Genomic DNA, 16672 nt, shown 5'->3' on the forward strand with positions numbered 1-16672 from the left:
TTCTCCCTCTGCCTGCTTTGCTCTCTGTCTGCCGTCCCCTCCTGCTTGTGCTCGCTCTCTCTGACAAATAAATAAATAATATCTTTAAATAATGTTAGTTTTGAACATTACAAACTGGCAAGTCTTTGGTAATTGAGAATTGGATATAATGTGAATCAAAAATGAGTACACTTGCTGTTTAAAACAAATACTTAATGATTAGAAAAAGTAAAATAAAGCATAAATATCAGTATTACAGCCATCAAGCTAATTTAATGCCAATTGAAATATTGATTATTCTTTGTTAACATGATCTGGTTTTAAAAATGACAATTTCTCTTCTACTTGGAGAGAAAGCATTCAAAAGAATTCAATAATTCCTTTGAAATTCATTAATTTGTTCTTTTTTCCCCATAAACTATAATAAATACATTTTATTTTTATTATTTTTAAAAAATTTTACTAAGTTTTTAAATTTTAATTCCAGTATAGTTAATATACAGTGTTATATTAGTTTCACGTGTACGATATAGTGATTCAACAATTCTGTACATTGCTCAGTGCTCATCATGAGAAGCATACTCTTTAATTCCTATAATCTATTTCACCCGTCCCCCCACTCCCCTCCCCTCTGGTGACCATCAGTTTGTTCTCTATAGTTAAGAGTCTGTTTCTTGGGGGTGCCTGGGTGGCTCAGTTGGTTAAGCAACTGCCTTCGGCTCAGGTCATGATCCTGGACTTCCAGGATCGAGTCACGCATCGGGTTCCCTGCTCAGCAGGGAGTCTGCTTCTCCCTCTGACCCTCCTCCCTCTCATGCTCTCTCTCTCTATCATTCTCTCTCTCTCTCTCTCAATAAATAAAAATCTTTAAAAAAATAATAAAATAAAACTTAAAAAAAAAGTCTGTTTCTTGGTTTGTCTCTCTTTTTCCCCTTTGTTTTATTTCTTAAATTCCACATATGAGTGAAATCATATGGTATTTGTCTTTCTCTGACTTATTTCACTTAGCATTATACTCTCTAGCTCCATTCATGTGGTTGCAAATGGCAAGATTTCCTTGTTTTAATGGCTGAATAATATTCCATTGTATGTATATATCGCCTCTTCTGTATCAGTTCATCTATTTATGGGCACTTGGGCTGTTTCCATAATTAGGCTGTTGTAAACAATGCTGCAGAGCGGTGCATATATCTTTTTGAATTAGTGTTTTTGTATTCTTTGAGTAACACCTACTAATGCGATTACTGGATTGTAGGCTAGTTCGGTTTTTCATTTTTTGAGGAACTTCCATACTGTTTTCCACAGTGGCTGCACCAGTTTGCATTCCCACCAGCAGTGCACAAGGATTCCTTTTTCTCCACATCCTCGCCAACAGTTGTTTGTGTTCTTGATTTTAGCCATTCTGACAGGTGTGAGGTAATATCTTACTATAGTTTTGATTTGTCTTTCCCTGATGATGAGTGATGTTGAGCATCTTTTCTTTTATCTCTTGGCCATGTGTATGTCTTCTTTGGAGAAATGTCTGTTCATGTCTTCTGCCCAATTTTTAACTGGATTATTTGGGAGGGGTTTTTTTGTTTTTGTTTTTGTTTGGTTTTTTTTAGTGTTGTATAAATTCTTTATATATTTTGGTTACTAAGCCTTTATCAGATATGTCATTTGCAAATATCTTACACTCAGTAGGTTGTCTTTTAGTTTTGTTGATTGCTTCCTTTGCTGTGTAGAAGCTTTTTATTTTGATGTAGTCCCAGTAATTTATTTTTGCATTAATTTATTCTTTAATCACCAAACTTTGTTTTCCCTCTTTCCCATCCCCAGTATTTGAATGCATTTTGAGTAGGAGCTCCTACGATGAATCAATACAAAGAGGTGCAACTTTATCATTTATAAAAAGGAAAAAGATTCATTGTATGGCAAGATGTTAGTATCTTTAATTTTAATGGTGGAGCATGGATTTTTTTTTTTTTTTTGTACTTTCCTGAACTTGTGAAATACAGTGTTTTTTAAAAGGTCAGTTTCTTCTCTGGATTGGTGACCTTAGGATGAAGATTGTGTGATTTCCAGGATAAAATAAGAATATGTATCGGATCTATGTAGAAATTAGATCTATGTAACAGAAGTTAGGCAAATGTGTATCTATCTTGGAGAAAATGTTTGATTCCCCGACAGAGAATTTAAAATTTTTTTTTTCTCTTATGATTCTAGGGCTATGCACCACCACCTAAAAATGGGATTGAACAGAAGCGCCCTGGACGCCCTTTGAATATTACATCTTTAGTTAGGTTATCTTCAGCTGTGCCAAACCAGATTTCCATTTCTTGGGCATCAGAAATCGGAAAGGTAAAGACTTTCTGGGTAGCATGAAAATGATCTCATTAGGAGTTGATTTGTCTTTTCTTAGGTCAAGCTACTAGCTCTAACTTGTTAGTCTTCAGATTGTCATTTCTGAGAAGCAGTAATTTTCAATTCAGGGGTGGAAGTGTAGAGATTCTTAGGGTTAAAAAGTTTAAGATTTCCTGAATGTCGTGTCTTTATTTTCTTGGAAAAGAAGTGAGTGTAGTTACAGTATTTCTTAAGGAAACTCTTAAGCACAATCGTGTTTATGTGTTTAAGTAGTGTTTCAAGAAACTGGAAACTTTAGGTAATGTTATGTATTTATGAAGAGGGACAAAGCTTTATAGGCTTTGAGGAAAATGGTTAAATGTGGTTGGAAATAATCTGTTCCAGCTTTTACATGAACAGCTGTTACTTCAGATAATGTGGGAATCTCATATGAAAATATTTATTTAGAATTACATTATTTTTCCAGTACCTTTAGGTTGATGAACTTGGCTTTCTGCTGATTCTTAGTCTTAAATGTGTTCTGTCAGTTATGGGATACTGACTAATACAACACAGGATTTCTGTTTTAGAACTATTTGTTTATATATAGAAATAATAGAATGTCAGAAGAGATTTCAGTTAATCTGAACATCAACTTTTAATCTTGCTATTTCATTGAGTTAAAGGGTAATATTCCTATTTTATGGACAGAGAAATTGAGTCATATGTTTGTAGCAGGAATTTTTTGGTTGTAATACCAAGGCAGTTGCAGAACTGGACATAAAGATCTTTGTATTAATATTTGGACTATAAAAATATTACTGTCTCTCTAATGATTGTTTTCTTGAGCTCTCCGTTTTGAATTTTTACTGTAACTTGTCTGTATTATCATAGGGCACTGATTCCTAATATTTTTCATTTGCACAAACTGAAGGATTTAGAAAATCTTGACTTAGTCCCAAGTTAGACACTGTTTGATTTTAGCAAAGTTGCTTAATTTCCTGAGGCCTACTTAAAGATAAGTAAAATCTTGAGAATGGGTATTACCTGCAAATGCAAGGACATTGTTAAATGAGCAGGTATTAATGCTTTAAAGCTTATGGGAGGAATTTGAATAGAAGAATCTCTTTTTGAAGTAATTATTAACTTACAGATTTTTGAGTAAATGATTGTAGACATTGAAGACCTGGCAGGGTTTTTTGCCCTGTAATGGGAATAATATTCTTTCCTTGTAATTAAAATGATTGACTTTAAATTTGCATACTATATTGAGTATTCAGATACTTAAAAAGACTGTTGCAGGACATTAAAAATGACATTTACAATATTTGGCTTGGTAACTATTAAAAGTATTTTGTTTATTGTAGGATCAATTGAATGAATATATGTAGTAAAATAGTAAGATAGATTTTTAGCATGTAGGTAAAATTCTATTTCATCTCTTCATAGCTCTATAAATAGCTAACGAAGGTTCCTTTGTGCCAGATCTAAGAGGTATGGGATTGGATGCTATTATTTTCTGGCCTTGTCTTTTTTTTATCATTTCTTCGTGTGTCTTAAATACTACAGTAGCTGTCCCTTCCCTAATGAAATGTGCATTTGGAAACAGGAGTTAATTTGTCAAAGTTTTTCTCAGAAGAAAGCCGAGGGTTCATTTGAGGATTAGCTCAAGGCCATGTATGAGGTGGTCTCTTATGCCAGAATTAGAACTTTGGAACTCTGGATTTGAAATGTTAATTCAGACAACTGGTGTTTGAACTTTCTGTAATGGAACCCATTCTTCAGTGAAAATATTGTTGACAGTTCCATTACATGAAAACAGAACAATTTTAGTTAGAAGTGGGCATGGGAGGAGGGTACATTCTCATTCATACCATGATGACCCTAGGACAATTAGTTTTGCTAAATTAGAAACACAGTTTGAAAACTACTGATCTAAGATATGTTATCTTTCACATGGATGTTTTAAAGTGATAAGTGATTGAGAAATACCTTTAATATGATTGAGTTTTATCTTCCCTAAAATAGCTGAGTTGATTTTGTTCCCTTCCCAGTCCTTGACCTTCCTGTGAAAGTTATTTTGAATGTTATTTTTAGAAACCGGAGTTTCTTAGACAAGTATTTTATGTAAATAGACTATTATCTCTCATCTTTAATACAGATTATCTTTCTTTGTAGAATTACTCCATGTCTGTATATCTTGTACGACAGCTCACATCAGCCATGTTATTACAGAGATTAAAAATGAAAGGTATTAGAAACCCTGATCATTCCAGAGCACTAAGTAAGTAATGTTTGTAAGACTGAGCATATGAGATGCTTTAATGGAAAAAAAAAAGCCTCAAATATACATCAATACAGGAATAATTTGGGAAGAATTATTTAAAAACCTAAAATGAATTTTGAGTTAAAAATACTCTAAGAACAGAGCCCTATAAATTGAAAAACCCTTCTTAGAAATCACTCCTAAGGATCAGTTTTAAATCCCAACTAGTCTGATTTTTGGCTTCTTCATGAAAACTTATTTAGGTAAATGTCAGGTTGATGGTAATTTTGATGCATATGTTGATTTGCGAATAGGAAATACAAGTCTTCAGAACCTCCAGTGTGTAATAGAATGTACATTTTAAAAAATTCTAAATGAAGAAGCTCGTTTTGCAGAAGAAGTGTTGATATCTATCAACAATATTTGCCCTCTCAGAAGTTTTATTTTGAACTTTGCTTTCATAATGTATAATAGAGGAAAAAAGTCTAACCTAAACTGTAAATAATTCAGTAACTTAATTTAATTGAACAAGACATTTTTCTGGGAAAGAGAATATTTTTCCCCCAATTACCTTCCATACCACTGAATGAACCAGAAAGGAGAAAAGGATCTACAGTACGAAAAGGGAGCCAAGTAGGGCTGTTGAAATGGTGTTGCCTTTCTTGTATTTAAACCATTCTCATCTCCTTAAACAGCAGAGTAGCGATGTTCCTGCCTAGAGCTGGAAGCCAAGGAAGCCCTTCCTTCCGTTTTCTAGCCCTGCTGCAGTTCCAGTTTCCCATTTCCTTGCCTTTTTTCTATAATGGTGTTGAATTGAGTATTAGGCACCTAGAGGCTGTGCATATATTTATGAACTTGTAGAGACCGTAACTTGTATACATTATCTGGTAAATCACTTTGCAGAGACATTAGCACATCTATTGTAGTTTTCAGTTGTCAAAGGAAGTATAAGAATATTTGGCCTTTTCGGTTTACAAATTTAATAGTTGTTGGAAACAACCAATACCCCCTAATAAAAAGTCCTGAGTGTATGTGAGGAAAGCATTGAAGCTCCGAGTACAGCTCCTTTCCAAGTTCCTTTCCCAATTGTTGTATTGTTCTTCAGTCTTACACAGCTTTCTGTTCTGAAACTCTTCCTTACCTGCAATTTTACTTTTAAAAAGAAATTTAAAAAATTCAATTAAACATGTGATCTAGAGTTTGCAAGTTTATAATTCTTTAACCTAATACTGGAAGTATGATTGTGTTTTCACATTAATACTCAACATTTTGGGGGTTTTTTGTTTTCTTTTTATAGTTTCTTGACATACTCAAAGTGTTTGGGAAACTTTAAATAAAATGATATGTATTTCTATAATTCTTTTCAGAATATCACAGTTCATTAAAAATTTTTTTAAATTCCTTTTCTTTCTTTCTAAAGTTAAAGAAAAACTTACTGCAGATCCTGATAGTGAAATTGCTACAACTAGCCTTCGGGTATCCTTGATGTGCCCTGTAAGTAAAGCAACAAAACATTCTGGGGTATTTGACTTTTTGTAAATGACTAATTTTACTCTATAAGTAAGTGTGGGAATGAATGATACATTATGATAGAATTCTGAACTTTTGTCATTTTCCCATTCATGAATTTTAATGATTAAATATAATTCTAAAGAATGCAAATGTTCTTCAAAAAGTGACTAAGCAAGGAGAGACCTAAAAGGACATTGTATCGAAGGGGGAAGAGAGCTTTGTGTTCAGAATAATCTGTTACAGTTTTTTGCTGTAGATAATCCACAGCTAATAGTAAACATACAGAGAGAATAGAGAGTTGGTTCCTTTTATCGGAATATAAACTGTATTGAAAAATAGCAATAAAATTACTATCACCTAATAAATGCTAATTGATGGGTCTGGTTTAATGAATTAGAATGTTTGAGATGTCTTAATCTGTTTGTAATATACTTCTAAATTGCATAATAATTTATGTCTCTTTACATAGAGACTATGGGGTAGAAATCAGTCAGCAACTCTCAGATCCTCCTGTGTGCTTGTTACTGAGCTAATTTTGTGAGAAAATACTGAGGACTTGATAAGTTGTCAGAAAATTAATAGTCTACTTTGAGAGAGAAAACTAACTCACATGAGAAAGGGAAGACATACATACCACATGTAACCTTACTAAGAGTACCAAAGAGATGGGAGAGGTCAGGAATAGTGGATGAAGGCTTCTTTAAAATCAGTACTGGTGGAGGGGTCCCTTTCCAGATGTGAGGAACTTTATGAGAAAAGTCACGGAATCAGGAATGTAGTTTTGGGGGCACCTCATGACCAGCCACCATTGTGAGAAATGTACAGTATTTAAATGGAGAGAGAATTATGTCAGAGAGAGGGAGAGAGAAAGGAATAATTTGTTGAGTTCCTGTGATGTGCTTCTTAATTTAACTGTCTTAGCAAACCTGTGTGGAAGAGTTGTTCCCATCTTGTAGATGAGGAAACTGAGACTAAAAGTGGTTGGATAACTCACATCACACAGTTAGTAGTAGAACAAGGATAAAAATTTTGGTCTTCTGACATTATTCCAGTTACCTTAACAATATACCATAATGCCAAATTGGGCTAAAATATGTTATCCTAGTTAGAAGTCCACCTCTCTGTCACCCTGGAAAGTGATGTTTGCAGATCTCTTTCTTTCTGAATTTATTTTTTTATTATCATTAACTTGAACTAACTTAGATTTATTGAAAAGGAATAGAAATGCATGAAATTGGGATTGCTTAGAAATGGGGAACCTGTGGTTATCAGATGCAGAGAGAAGGTCTGCAGTCCCAGCAGGGAATGCCCTGAAGTGGTGGCAGAGGCCCTAGAGGGCTTGTGTTTGGACCCAGGACCTCCTCTTCTACCCCCATGCTGTGTGCAAACCTTGAGGCGTGAGTTCTTTTGAGTGTCTTCACATTACCCTTTTCCTCCCTCTCGTGTTAAAATTGATGTTAAATTGAAACACAGGAAATCGCCATTTTGTTGGTTAAAAACAGTTGAATATTGACAGTTTTCTTAACAGTTTAACCCTAGTATGTTAAGCAAATGTTAATTGCTGGCTATATTCTAGGCACAGTCACTACATGGGAAGGGAACTCGTGTTACCTTTATGTTTTAGTAGCAGATTATTCTGTCAGGAAGAAAGAATATTAGGTAAGCTCCTGTATAGGTTACCTAAGGAGTTCTCACGGTTGCATGATTCCATTTTCTGTCTTGTTTTCTCTGCACTTGTTTTTTTCCTTTTTTCTTCAAACACTGCTATTCTGTATGAGAACAACCCAAACAAAACACAATGGACTAACATACTAATGGATTCTGAGATTTTCAAAATAGTGAAAGTGGCCTATCAGAGTGGTTAGGATTCCTTCTATATAAAAATAGGGAGCAGTTCCTTTTCACTAAGTCTCTTTTGCAGACTGTCTTTTGAACTTTTTGAAAAAATCATCCTACCTGATTTTTTCAGCACTTTCTAAGGAAAGAGTAAGTGGTACTTTTCAGGCTGTAGTAGTGTTAACATGAAGTTGAAGCTAACTATAGTATATGATACATGTTAATTAGAACACCAGATGTTTTGATCAAATTTAACAGATGGATGACAGAAGTTAGATGATGAGAGGAGTTTCTGAGGAGGAGATAATACCAGTATTGGTTGAAGAGAGCAGAAAGGAGTGCAGCCTCTGGCTGCAGAGGTAACACTGGATCTGATGCGGTGCTAGGAAATAGAGGAGCACAGAGTGGATCGGAAGCATTTGGAAGGATAAGAGGTGAACCCTGGGATCAGGAGGCAGAAATGAGAGAAATGATAGCTTTAAGGTAGTGGAAGAAGTGTTTGTTCTAGTTCACAGTATGTTTGTAAAATGATTTAGAATAGACATGAGTCTGGGTAGTGGGGAGCACAGTCCAAAGCCTCCATCCTTGGGACCTATGGAAGGCAATTTTGCAGTCGTTCTTGAGGGAGGGATCTAATAATTATATTTCTGAACACAGTGTCTGAATTTTACACAGGGGTTCTATCTTAGTGATATCAGCTAGTGATTTTCTGCCTGTCCTGCAGAGATGGGCTGGGTGGCTGGGGGATAGAAAAGGGAGCTAGGTTTGATTTTATCTTTTAAGATTCTGACTCATATATAGTTTGGAACCACTGATTTGGGCCATTTTTACTATATACATTCTTTCTTAATTTACATAGATACTAATTAGGCTACAGTAAAGTGAAAATCAGTTTAGGAACTCTATGCATAACATTTCACTCTGATGTTTATAGCAACATTATCTACAATAGCCAAATTATGGAAGCAACCCAAGTGTCCACTGACTGATGAATGGATAAAGAAGATGTGGTATATATATGTGTGTGTGTACGTACATACACACACACACACACACACACACACACACACACACAGGAATATTACTCAGCCATAAAAAAGATGAAATCTTGCCATTTGTAATGAGATGGATAGAGCATGAGTATTATGCTAAGCAAAATCAGAGAAAGACAAATACCATATGATTTCATTCATATATGGAATTTAAGAAACAAATGAGCAAAGGGACAAAAAGAGAGAGGCAAACCAAGAAACAGACTCTTAACTATAGAGAACAAACTGGTGGTCACCAGAGGGGATGGGTGATGAGAATTAAGGGGGACACTTGTGATGCATACCAAGTAATGTATGGAAGTGTTGAATCACTATATTGTACACCTGAAATTAATATTACACTGTATGTTAACTGGAATTTAAGTAAAAACTTAAAAAACAAAATCAAAAAAGGTGTTGCATTGGTTAGGTGTGATTTCTTTTATCCATCCATCCATTATCTGACTAAATAGAATTTAACACATACAAAGCCTCTTTTATTGACACACCATAATCAGTATTAGGAAGCTGATCAGATTTGGCCAGTTGGTAATAAATGCTTTTTTTAACTTGGGAAATGTTCATTAACTCTTGTAAGACACTAGGATTAAATTTAGGATCAGCAACTTCCATAGTTGTGAATGTTTTCAGTTCTGTATATTGTGGAAATTCTAAGGCAGTGACAGGAGAGATGAAGGTGGCACTGAAGAAGAAGAAGAAAAAAAGCAAGTTCTCAAAGCGTGGCTCAGAGATACTTGGGGGCCCCTGAGACTCTTGGACGAGGTTCACAAAGTCAAAGCTATTTTTTTTTTTAAGATTTTATTTATTTATTTGAGAGGGAATGAAGGAGAGACAGAAAGTGCAAGCAGGGAGGAGAGGGAGAAGCAGGCTCCCCGCAGAGCAAGGAGCCTGATGTGGGGCTCGATCCCAGGACCCTGGGATCATGACCTGAGCCGAAGGCAGATGCTTAACCTACTGAGCCACCCAGGCGCCCCAGTCAAAGCTATTCATAAAATAATACTAGGATGCAGTTTGTCCCTTTTTTGCTCTCATTCTCTCATGAGTAGGTAGTGGTGTTTAATAGGGATTACCTGAATGTTCGTGATGTCAGTGCTCCGAGGGTTGATGTAGTGTGTGTTTTTGTGTATTCTTATGTTTTAAAAATGTCTGCCTTAATTTCTACTACAATAAATATTGGCAAATATAACCTATATACATAAAAAAACTCCTTGAGATTCTCAATTTTTAAGAGTGTGAAGGGATTCTGAAGCCAAAAGTATGAGAACTTGTAGCCCCCCCCCCCCCAAAAAAAGCCATAGTAGGCCGAGTTAGAGCATTATTTAAAAGAAACAAATTATGGAAATTGACAAATATTACCTACCTTATTATAAAATTATTCAAATAGAACAAACATTAAAACTTTAAATTGATGAGGTCTATTACTCAGAAGTAATATTACTAATAGTATGAAATATATCTTTCTAGATTGAACTTTATGTTCATAATCGTGTGTTTATTGGAAAAAATTGTATTGTGCTACATATACTATTCTGTGGTTTACTGTTTTAAAATTAACAGTATATCTTAACTATTAATATCTGTAGATATGTCTTATTTTAATCACTATGGGTATTTTGCTGATTGGGTGTGGTGTAAATTAACTTGTTCTACCTTTTTTAGTGATTATTTAGGTTGTTTCCAAATAAAAAGCAATGAAGAAAAATTCCTAAGTAAAACACTAGCCAGTAGAATCCAGTACTTTAAAAAGAATCCAGTATTTTAAAAGAATAATACATGATAACAAAAGGATACCTCTTAGGAATGCAAGTATGGTTTGATTTTAGAAAACCTATGAAAATTATTTATATTAATAGTTGAAAGGGGGTGGGAAACCCCTGTAGTCATCTCATTAGGGTGCTAAATAGGTGTTTAGTCAGCATCGATCCCTAATAGAACTCTTAGCAAAATAGGAAAAGGTAGATAATTGAAACCAAGAACCAGCACCATGTGGTGTTGTAAAACTAGAAGGATCCTCATGGAAGCAAAAAACATTTGCGTTTGTGTTAGAGCTCCACCAGCTGGGTCTCAGTGAGCGTGTTTGTAGCCTCACGTCATCTCAGCATCTTCATTTCAAAAGCAGAAATACAGATACTGGTCTTTCTGCAGTCATAGGGCTGTTAGGAGAATTCTGTGAAATGTAGGTAAAAATCCTTAGTGCCCAGTAAGATTCCACATGACTTAGGAGATAATTTGTTATTAAAGGAAGGGAAAATATAGAAACAAATATCGTAAGAAGAGAAATTGCCTCAGGTTCTCTTCTTTTTTTTCTGTCTCAAATAATGAGTTCTGTTGTGCTATGTACTTGCATGAATCACTGTAACTTCTAAGATCCCTTTTAGAATTTTAGTTAAACACTCAGTATAGCACAGTGATAAGAGTATGGACTCTGGAGCCAGAGCTGCTCGGTTCAGATATTGGCTCTGCCACTTTCTAACTTTGTAATGATAGTCATTGTGCCTCAGTGTTCTTGGGGTGGGGGTGGGTGGGATGATAATCTAGATCAATCATACAGCGCAGTTGTTAGGTTTAAATATAAAGTGTCACTTTATAATATAAAGTCATCAACATTGTGCCTTCCATGTAAGTAGAACTATACAAACGATAGTTATTGCTGTGGTGACAACTTGGCTAAATTAATTTTTTTAATTATGAAATAACCAAATGTTCATTTTAGAAGAAAGAAATTATAGATAAACCAAAAGGGGGGGAAAAAAACAAATCCTACCCCTCAGGCAAAGTTAACAGTGTAATTTTGCTGTGAATTTTTCTAGACTTTATAGTGCTTGTAAAGGAGTCCTTCCTTCTTCCCTTTCTTTCCCTTTGCCATTTTTCTAGTCTTTCTTTGTTCTGTCATCTGGTCAACAAATACTGAGCACATGCTGCATTCTGGGTATTATGCTGTGACACTTGGATTACCGTGGTGAACAGTGACATGGACCTTGTCCTCGTGGAGCTTAGAGTCTAGTGGGAGAAACAGATTTTCTATCAGAATTACACAGAGCTGGTTATAAACAGATATTCCTTGTAAGGAAGTATATAGGGAGGGCTGTTGAAAGGCTATACAGAAAGACTCAATCTAATCTGGTGTGTCCTGATGTTGGTATGCCTCTACCAATTGGAATAAGAATTGAACAAAGCACTATAGTTACATAAAAGTATATTGGAATATCAGCACATGTGATTATACACACAAAATTTTCATAAGTGAAAAATATATTTGCAGTTCATATCATTTATAAGAGGCTGACTTAATGTAGAGCTTCTGTAGATGGATAACCAAAGACTAACAACCAAATGGAAAATGAGAAAAGGTTTTGAATAGATGGTTCTTAGAAACACAAATGGCTCTTAGAAGTAAAAAAAGAAGCTCAACTTAAAATTTTAAGACAAATATAGTTCACGACTGTAATGGGGTATTTTTTACCTGTCAGGTTGGCAGAGATCAGAGTGAATTATAGTACTATGCTGACAAGGTTGAGGGGAACCAAGCACATTGATACAAATATATGCATAAATCAGCAGGTAGATAACTTCTGTGGAAGATATTTTGTCAGTGTGACAGAAATCACAAATGCACTTTCCCTTTGATCCAAAAATGTCACTTCTAGGAGTTTATCCTGTAGATATTTATTGCAGCATGATTTGTAGTCATAAAAGATTGGAAATAATTTAAACGTCCATCACTAGGGCAGGATACTAGTTAAATAAATAATGATCCTTCATATCATGTACTTCATATCAGTTACGATACCTTCATATCATGGTCTGTGTACTGATATATATGAATTTTGTGTACTGATATATATGAAACAATCACCAAGTATTATGTGACAGTTGGTACAGAATTGTGTGTATTGCATGCCACCATTTCTGGGAAAATTTTTAAAATACATACTTGGTTATGCGTAGAGTATCAGTGAAAGTACATGTAAGAGATGGGTAACAGTGGTTCCCTCTACATAGGGGAACAGGTAAGAAAGAAACATTTTTTCCTACCTGTGAATTTACATGTTAATTATTTTAAAAAAGTGAAATGGGCTTTTAAAAGTCATAGGGCAGTCAGTGAATACAAATAAAATAGGTAGCAGTCTTGATGGAGATAAATTCTGGTTTGAATTTTTTTCATTTTGATCTTCTGTAGGATCTTTTCAGACTCTAATGAATGACTCTTGCCTTTGTGGCTTTATTCTCCTTTCTGAAAGGTTTCCCCCTGTTGTCTTTCCTGTCCTGTAGTTAGGGAAAATGAGGTTGACAATCCCATGCCGTGCAGTGACTTGTACACATCTACAGTGTTTTGATGCTGCCCTTTATCTGCAAATGAATGAGAAGAAGCCCACGTGGATCTGCCCTGTGTGTGACAAAAAAGCAGCCTATGAAAGTCTAATTTTAGATGGGTAAGTATATCCCAATATAAGTGTTAGGTTATGTAAACATTCAATACAGCCTCATATAAATTTTAGTCCAGCATCGTGTTACCCTTTTTATTTATTGTTGGGTTTGTGTACTGTTGGGTTTGTTAAACTCATGAGGGATATTGGTCTGTTGTTTTCTTTTAATGTCTTTTTTTTTTTTTTTTTTTTTGAAGATTTTATTTACTTATTTTAGAGAGAGAGCATGAGCGTGGGTTGGGGTGGGGAGAGAGGCAGAGGGAGAGGGAGAGAGAGAATCTCTCAAGCAGACTCTGTGCTGAGCACGGAGCCCTACATGGGGCTTAATCCCACGACCCATGAGATCATGACCTGAGCGGAAACCAAGAGTCACACGCTCAACCCACTGAGCCACCCAGGCGCCCCTTTTGTCTGCTTTTAATGCCAGAGTAATGCTGGCCTCGTACAAATGAGTTGGGAAGTGGTGGTATCCTGTCTCCTCAAATATTTGGTAGAATTCCCTAGTGAAGATGTTTGGGACTGGGGCTTTCTTTGTGGTAAAGTTTTTAACTACAAATTCATTTTCTTTAATATAGGTGGATTTCCTCAGATTATCTATTTTCTTTTTGAGCCTTAGTGTGACTAGAAGTTTGTCAATTTTATTGATCTTAAAGTCCCAGCTTTTTGTTTTCATTGATTTTTCTCTTTTTTCTATTTCTTTTCTTTATTTCCCTTTTCATGTTTACTTTCATTTTAATTTGCTCTTCTTTTTCTGGTTTCATTTAGGTAGAAGCTGAGGTTATTGATTTGAGTCCTTTTCTAATATAGGAAGATTAGTGCTTTAAATTTTCTTCCAAGTACTGCTTTAGCTATATTCCACAAATTTTTTCATTTTCATTCAGTTCAAAATACTTTCTAATTTGTGTTTTTATGTTTTTTGTTGTATTTTTTTTTGTCTCATTTGTTTTTAGTTTCCACATATTTGGGCATTTTCCACATATTTTTCTAAAGATGATTTCAAATTTCATTATGGGCATAGAACATAGTTGTATGCAGAGTTATTTTAAGTTTATTGAGACTTTTTCATGTCCCTAATCCTCCTTTTCCCTACCCCATGATCCTTTTTTCTTGATAATAAGCTTATAAATTATTTTTTATATAACAACCTTTATTATATTTGCTTTTTTTTTTTTTAAAGATTTTATTTATTTAATTGACAGGGAGAGAGAGAGAAAGAGACAGCATGAGAGGGAACACAAGCAGTGGGAGTGGGAGAGGGAGAAGCAGGCTTCCCGCGGAGCAGGATCCCGACGCGGGGCTCGATCCCAGGACCCTGGGATCATGACCTGAGCCGAAGGCAGATGCTTAACGACCGAGCCACCCAGGCGCCCCTGCTTATGTTTGTTTTATATGTTATGTTGGAGGTTGTTCTTTACTGCCAATCCCAGTTACGAGGCTCCAGGTGTCTTTCTGTTTAGTCACTGATTTCTTAGATGATACTCAGTAAGTCACTTATGTTGCTCATTAAAGATCTAAAACCTAGGAGGAAGGGGATGTAATAGTGTAAACAAATGTGAAGTATTGAAACACCAAAACAAAATGTCAGATAGCATTACTTTTGTCTCCAAGGCAGTATATGTATTACTTTGTTAGTTCACCTTTGAACAAAGCTGTTGATTACATTTATGTACTTCTTAATTGGTTTATAGGCTTTTTATGGAAATTCTCAATGACTGTTCTGATGTGGATGAGATCAAATTCCAAGAGGATGGCACTTGGTGTCCAATGAGACCGAAGAAAGAAGCTATGAAATTGTCCAGCCAGCCGTGTACAAAAATAGAAAGTATGTGCAGAATGGCCACAGAGAGCAAAGCACTGAGACAACGTTGTCTTTATCGTTAACTTTGGCCACTAGAACTACATTTGGAACTCAGTTTGCGAACTTTATCTTTTGATCATCTGTTACATATGTAATTTCCCCCAAATGATTTTTACTCTTTCCTTAAGAAATGTGCTAAAGTTTATACCATCTTATAATTAGCTTTTTCATAGTATATTGTAAATCTGTAAAGTAAAGGAAGCAATCATTTAAAATTATTTTAATATATGGTGTTTGTTACAAAATGAAAAGTTATAAATGACATTTTTATGGATGGTTTTTCAGGATCGTTTTTCGGGTACCTTTTGGGGGAACTGCAAGTGGAGGTGTGCTTAGAGAGGCCACAGAATCCATCATTGGAGGGTGGGGGCAGGTGCTCACAGATTAGTTGCTAAAAAAGTGAACAGATTGTTTCCATTTCTTTGTGGCAAGGAATTTGACCATTGTCTTGGTTACCTAGGGTGTATACTCAGCCTTCAATTCCCTATACCCATACACACTGAGTGGGGAAGCTAGGGGCAATTATAGTAATTGAAACCTGTAGGTGAACCTAAAGTTTTCTTTTTATCTGACATAGTCCACTCACTGCATTTAAGTTTTGTGCTGATTATATTTGATGTTCTGACAATGTAATGAATAATGGGTACTCGGTGTAAAAAGTAAAAGATTGATGTTAATATTAATCATTCTCCTGGGGCACTTGGCTGGCTCATTTGGTAGAGCAAGCAGCTCTTCATCTGAAGGTCTTAAGTTCAAGCCCCACATTGGGTGTGGAACCTACTTAAAAAATTTCATTCTCCTGTGATTGTTACTGAACCTATAGGTAGAATGATCAAGGTTTCCCTCATCTTTGAGAAGAATAGTGATTTAGTTGATTAGCTGCTGCTTTTCCATTATCAGCCAGGATTAGTTTTCTGTTAAACAGATTACAGCGCATAATGTAATTTCTATGGTGAGTTAACATATGGTATATGTGGGCAGAAAGGAGGACCTAAGTGATTAATAGATAGTTGCTAAGAAAAGCTTTAAATGTCTGAATAACTTAAATGAGAAGTTTGGAGTTTTTTCAGCTCATCATCAAGGTTTAAATTTTTATCAAGTTCTGGCTTATGGCGAGGGGCCTCTACAGTCTCTGACATGAGCACCATTGCTTTGCTAGAAGGGAAGTATTCGATTCTGACTTGACAGTGCCACACATCTGTGAGAGTACACAGCTTGTGAAGCCACATACTCTTGCCTGTGGCTGCAGATTGGACCCCTAACCCTATGCTGTCCATAAAATGACTGCTAACCTGGGGGGACAAGTGTGAGCACCAGGATCTGAGCCAATCCTTTGGCGGTACTGGGGACATAAGAGCATGCTTTCCGAAGGAGGCTTTGACCCTCTGGCAAGGCATAGAGCTTACTCTTTCTCCCCAGG

The 16672-nt window shown here is 35.6% G+C and overlaps 1 protein-coding gene across 10 annotated transcripts in view; it reads left to right on the forward strand.

The window, feature by feature from the left end:
* PIAS2 (protein inhibitor of activated STAT 2) overlaps window positions 1–16672 on the forward strand; it is a 90641-nt gene that overhangs the window by 51211 nt on the left and 22758 nt on the right. For all 10 annotated transcript variants that reach the window (XM_036107612.2, XM_078060371.1, XM_078060372.1 and 7 more), the window contains 5 exons: window positions 2185–2319; window positions 4480–4585; window positions 5988–6061; window positions 13240–13400; window positions 15083–15216. In XM_036107612.2, coding sequence (XP_035963505.1) covers window positions 2185–2319; window positions 4480–4585; window positions 5988–6061; window positions 13240–13400; window positions 15083–15216 — 610 coding nt within the window. The remainder of the gene's footprint in view (window positions 1–2184; window positions 2320–4479; window positions 4586–5987; window positions 6062–13239; window positions 13401–15082; window positions 15217–16672) is intronic.

Source organism: Halichoerus grypus, chromosome 13, assembly GCF_964656455.1.
Source record: "Halichoerus grypus chromosome 13, mHalGry1.hap1.1, whole genome shotgun sequence".
In the NCBI taxonomy this organism is placed as follows: domain Eukaryota; kingdom Metazoa; phylum Chordata; class Mammalia; order Carnivora; family Phocidae; genus Halichoerus; species Halichoerus grypus.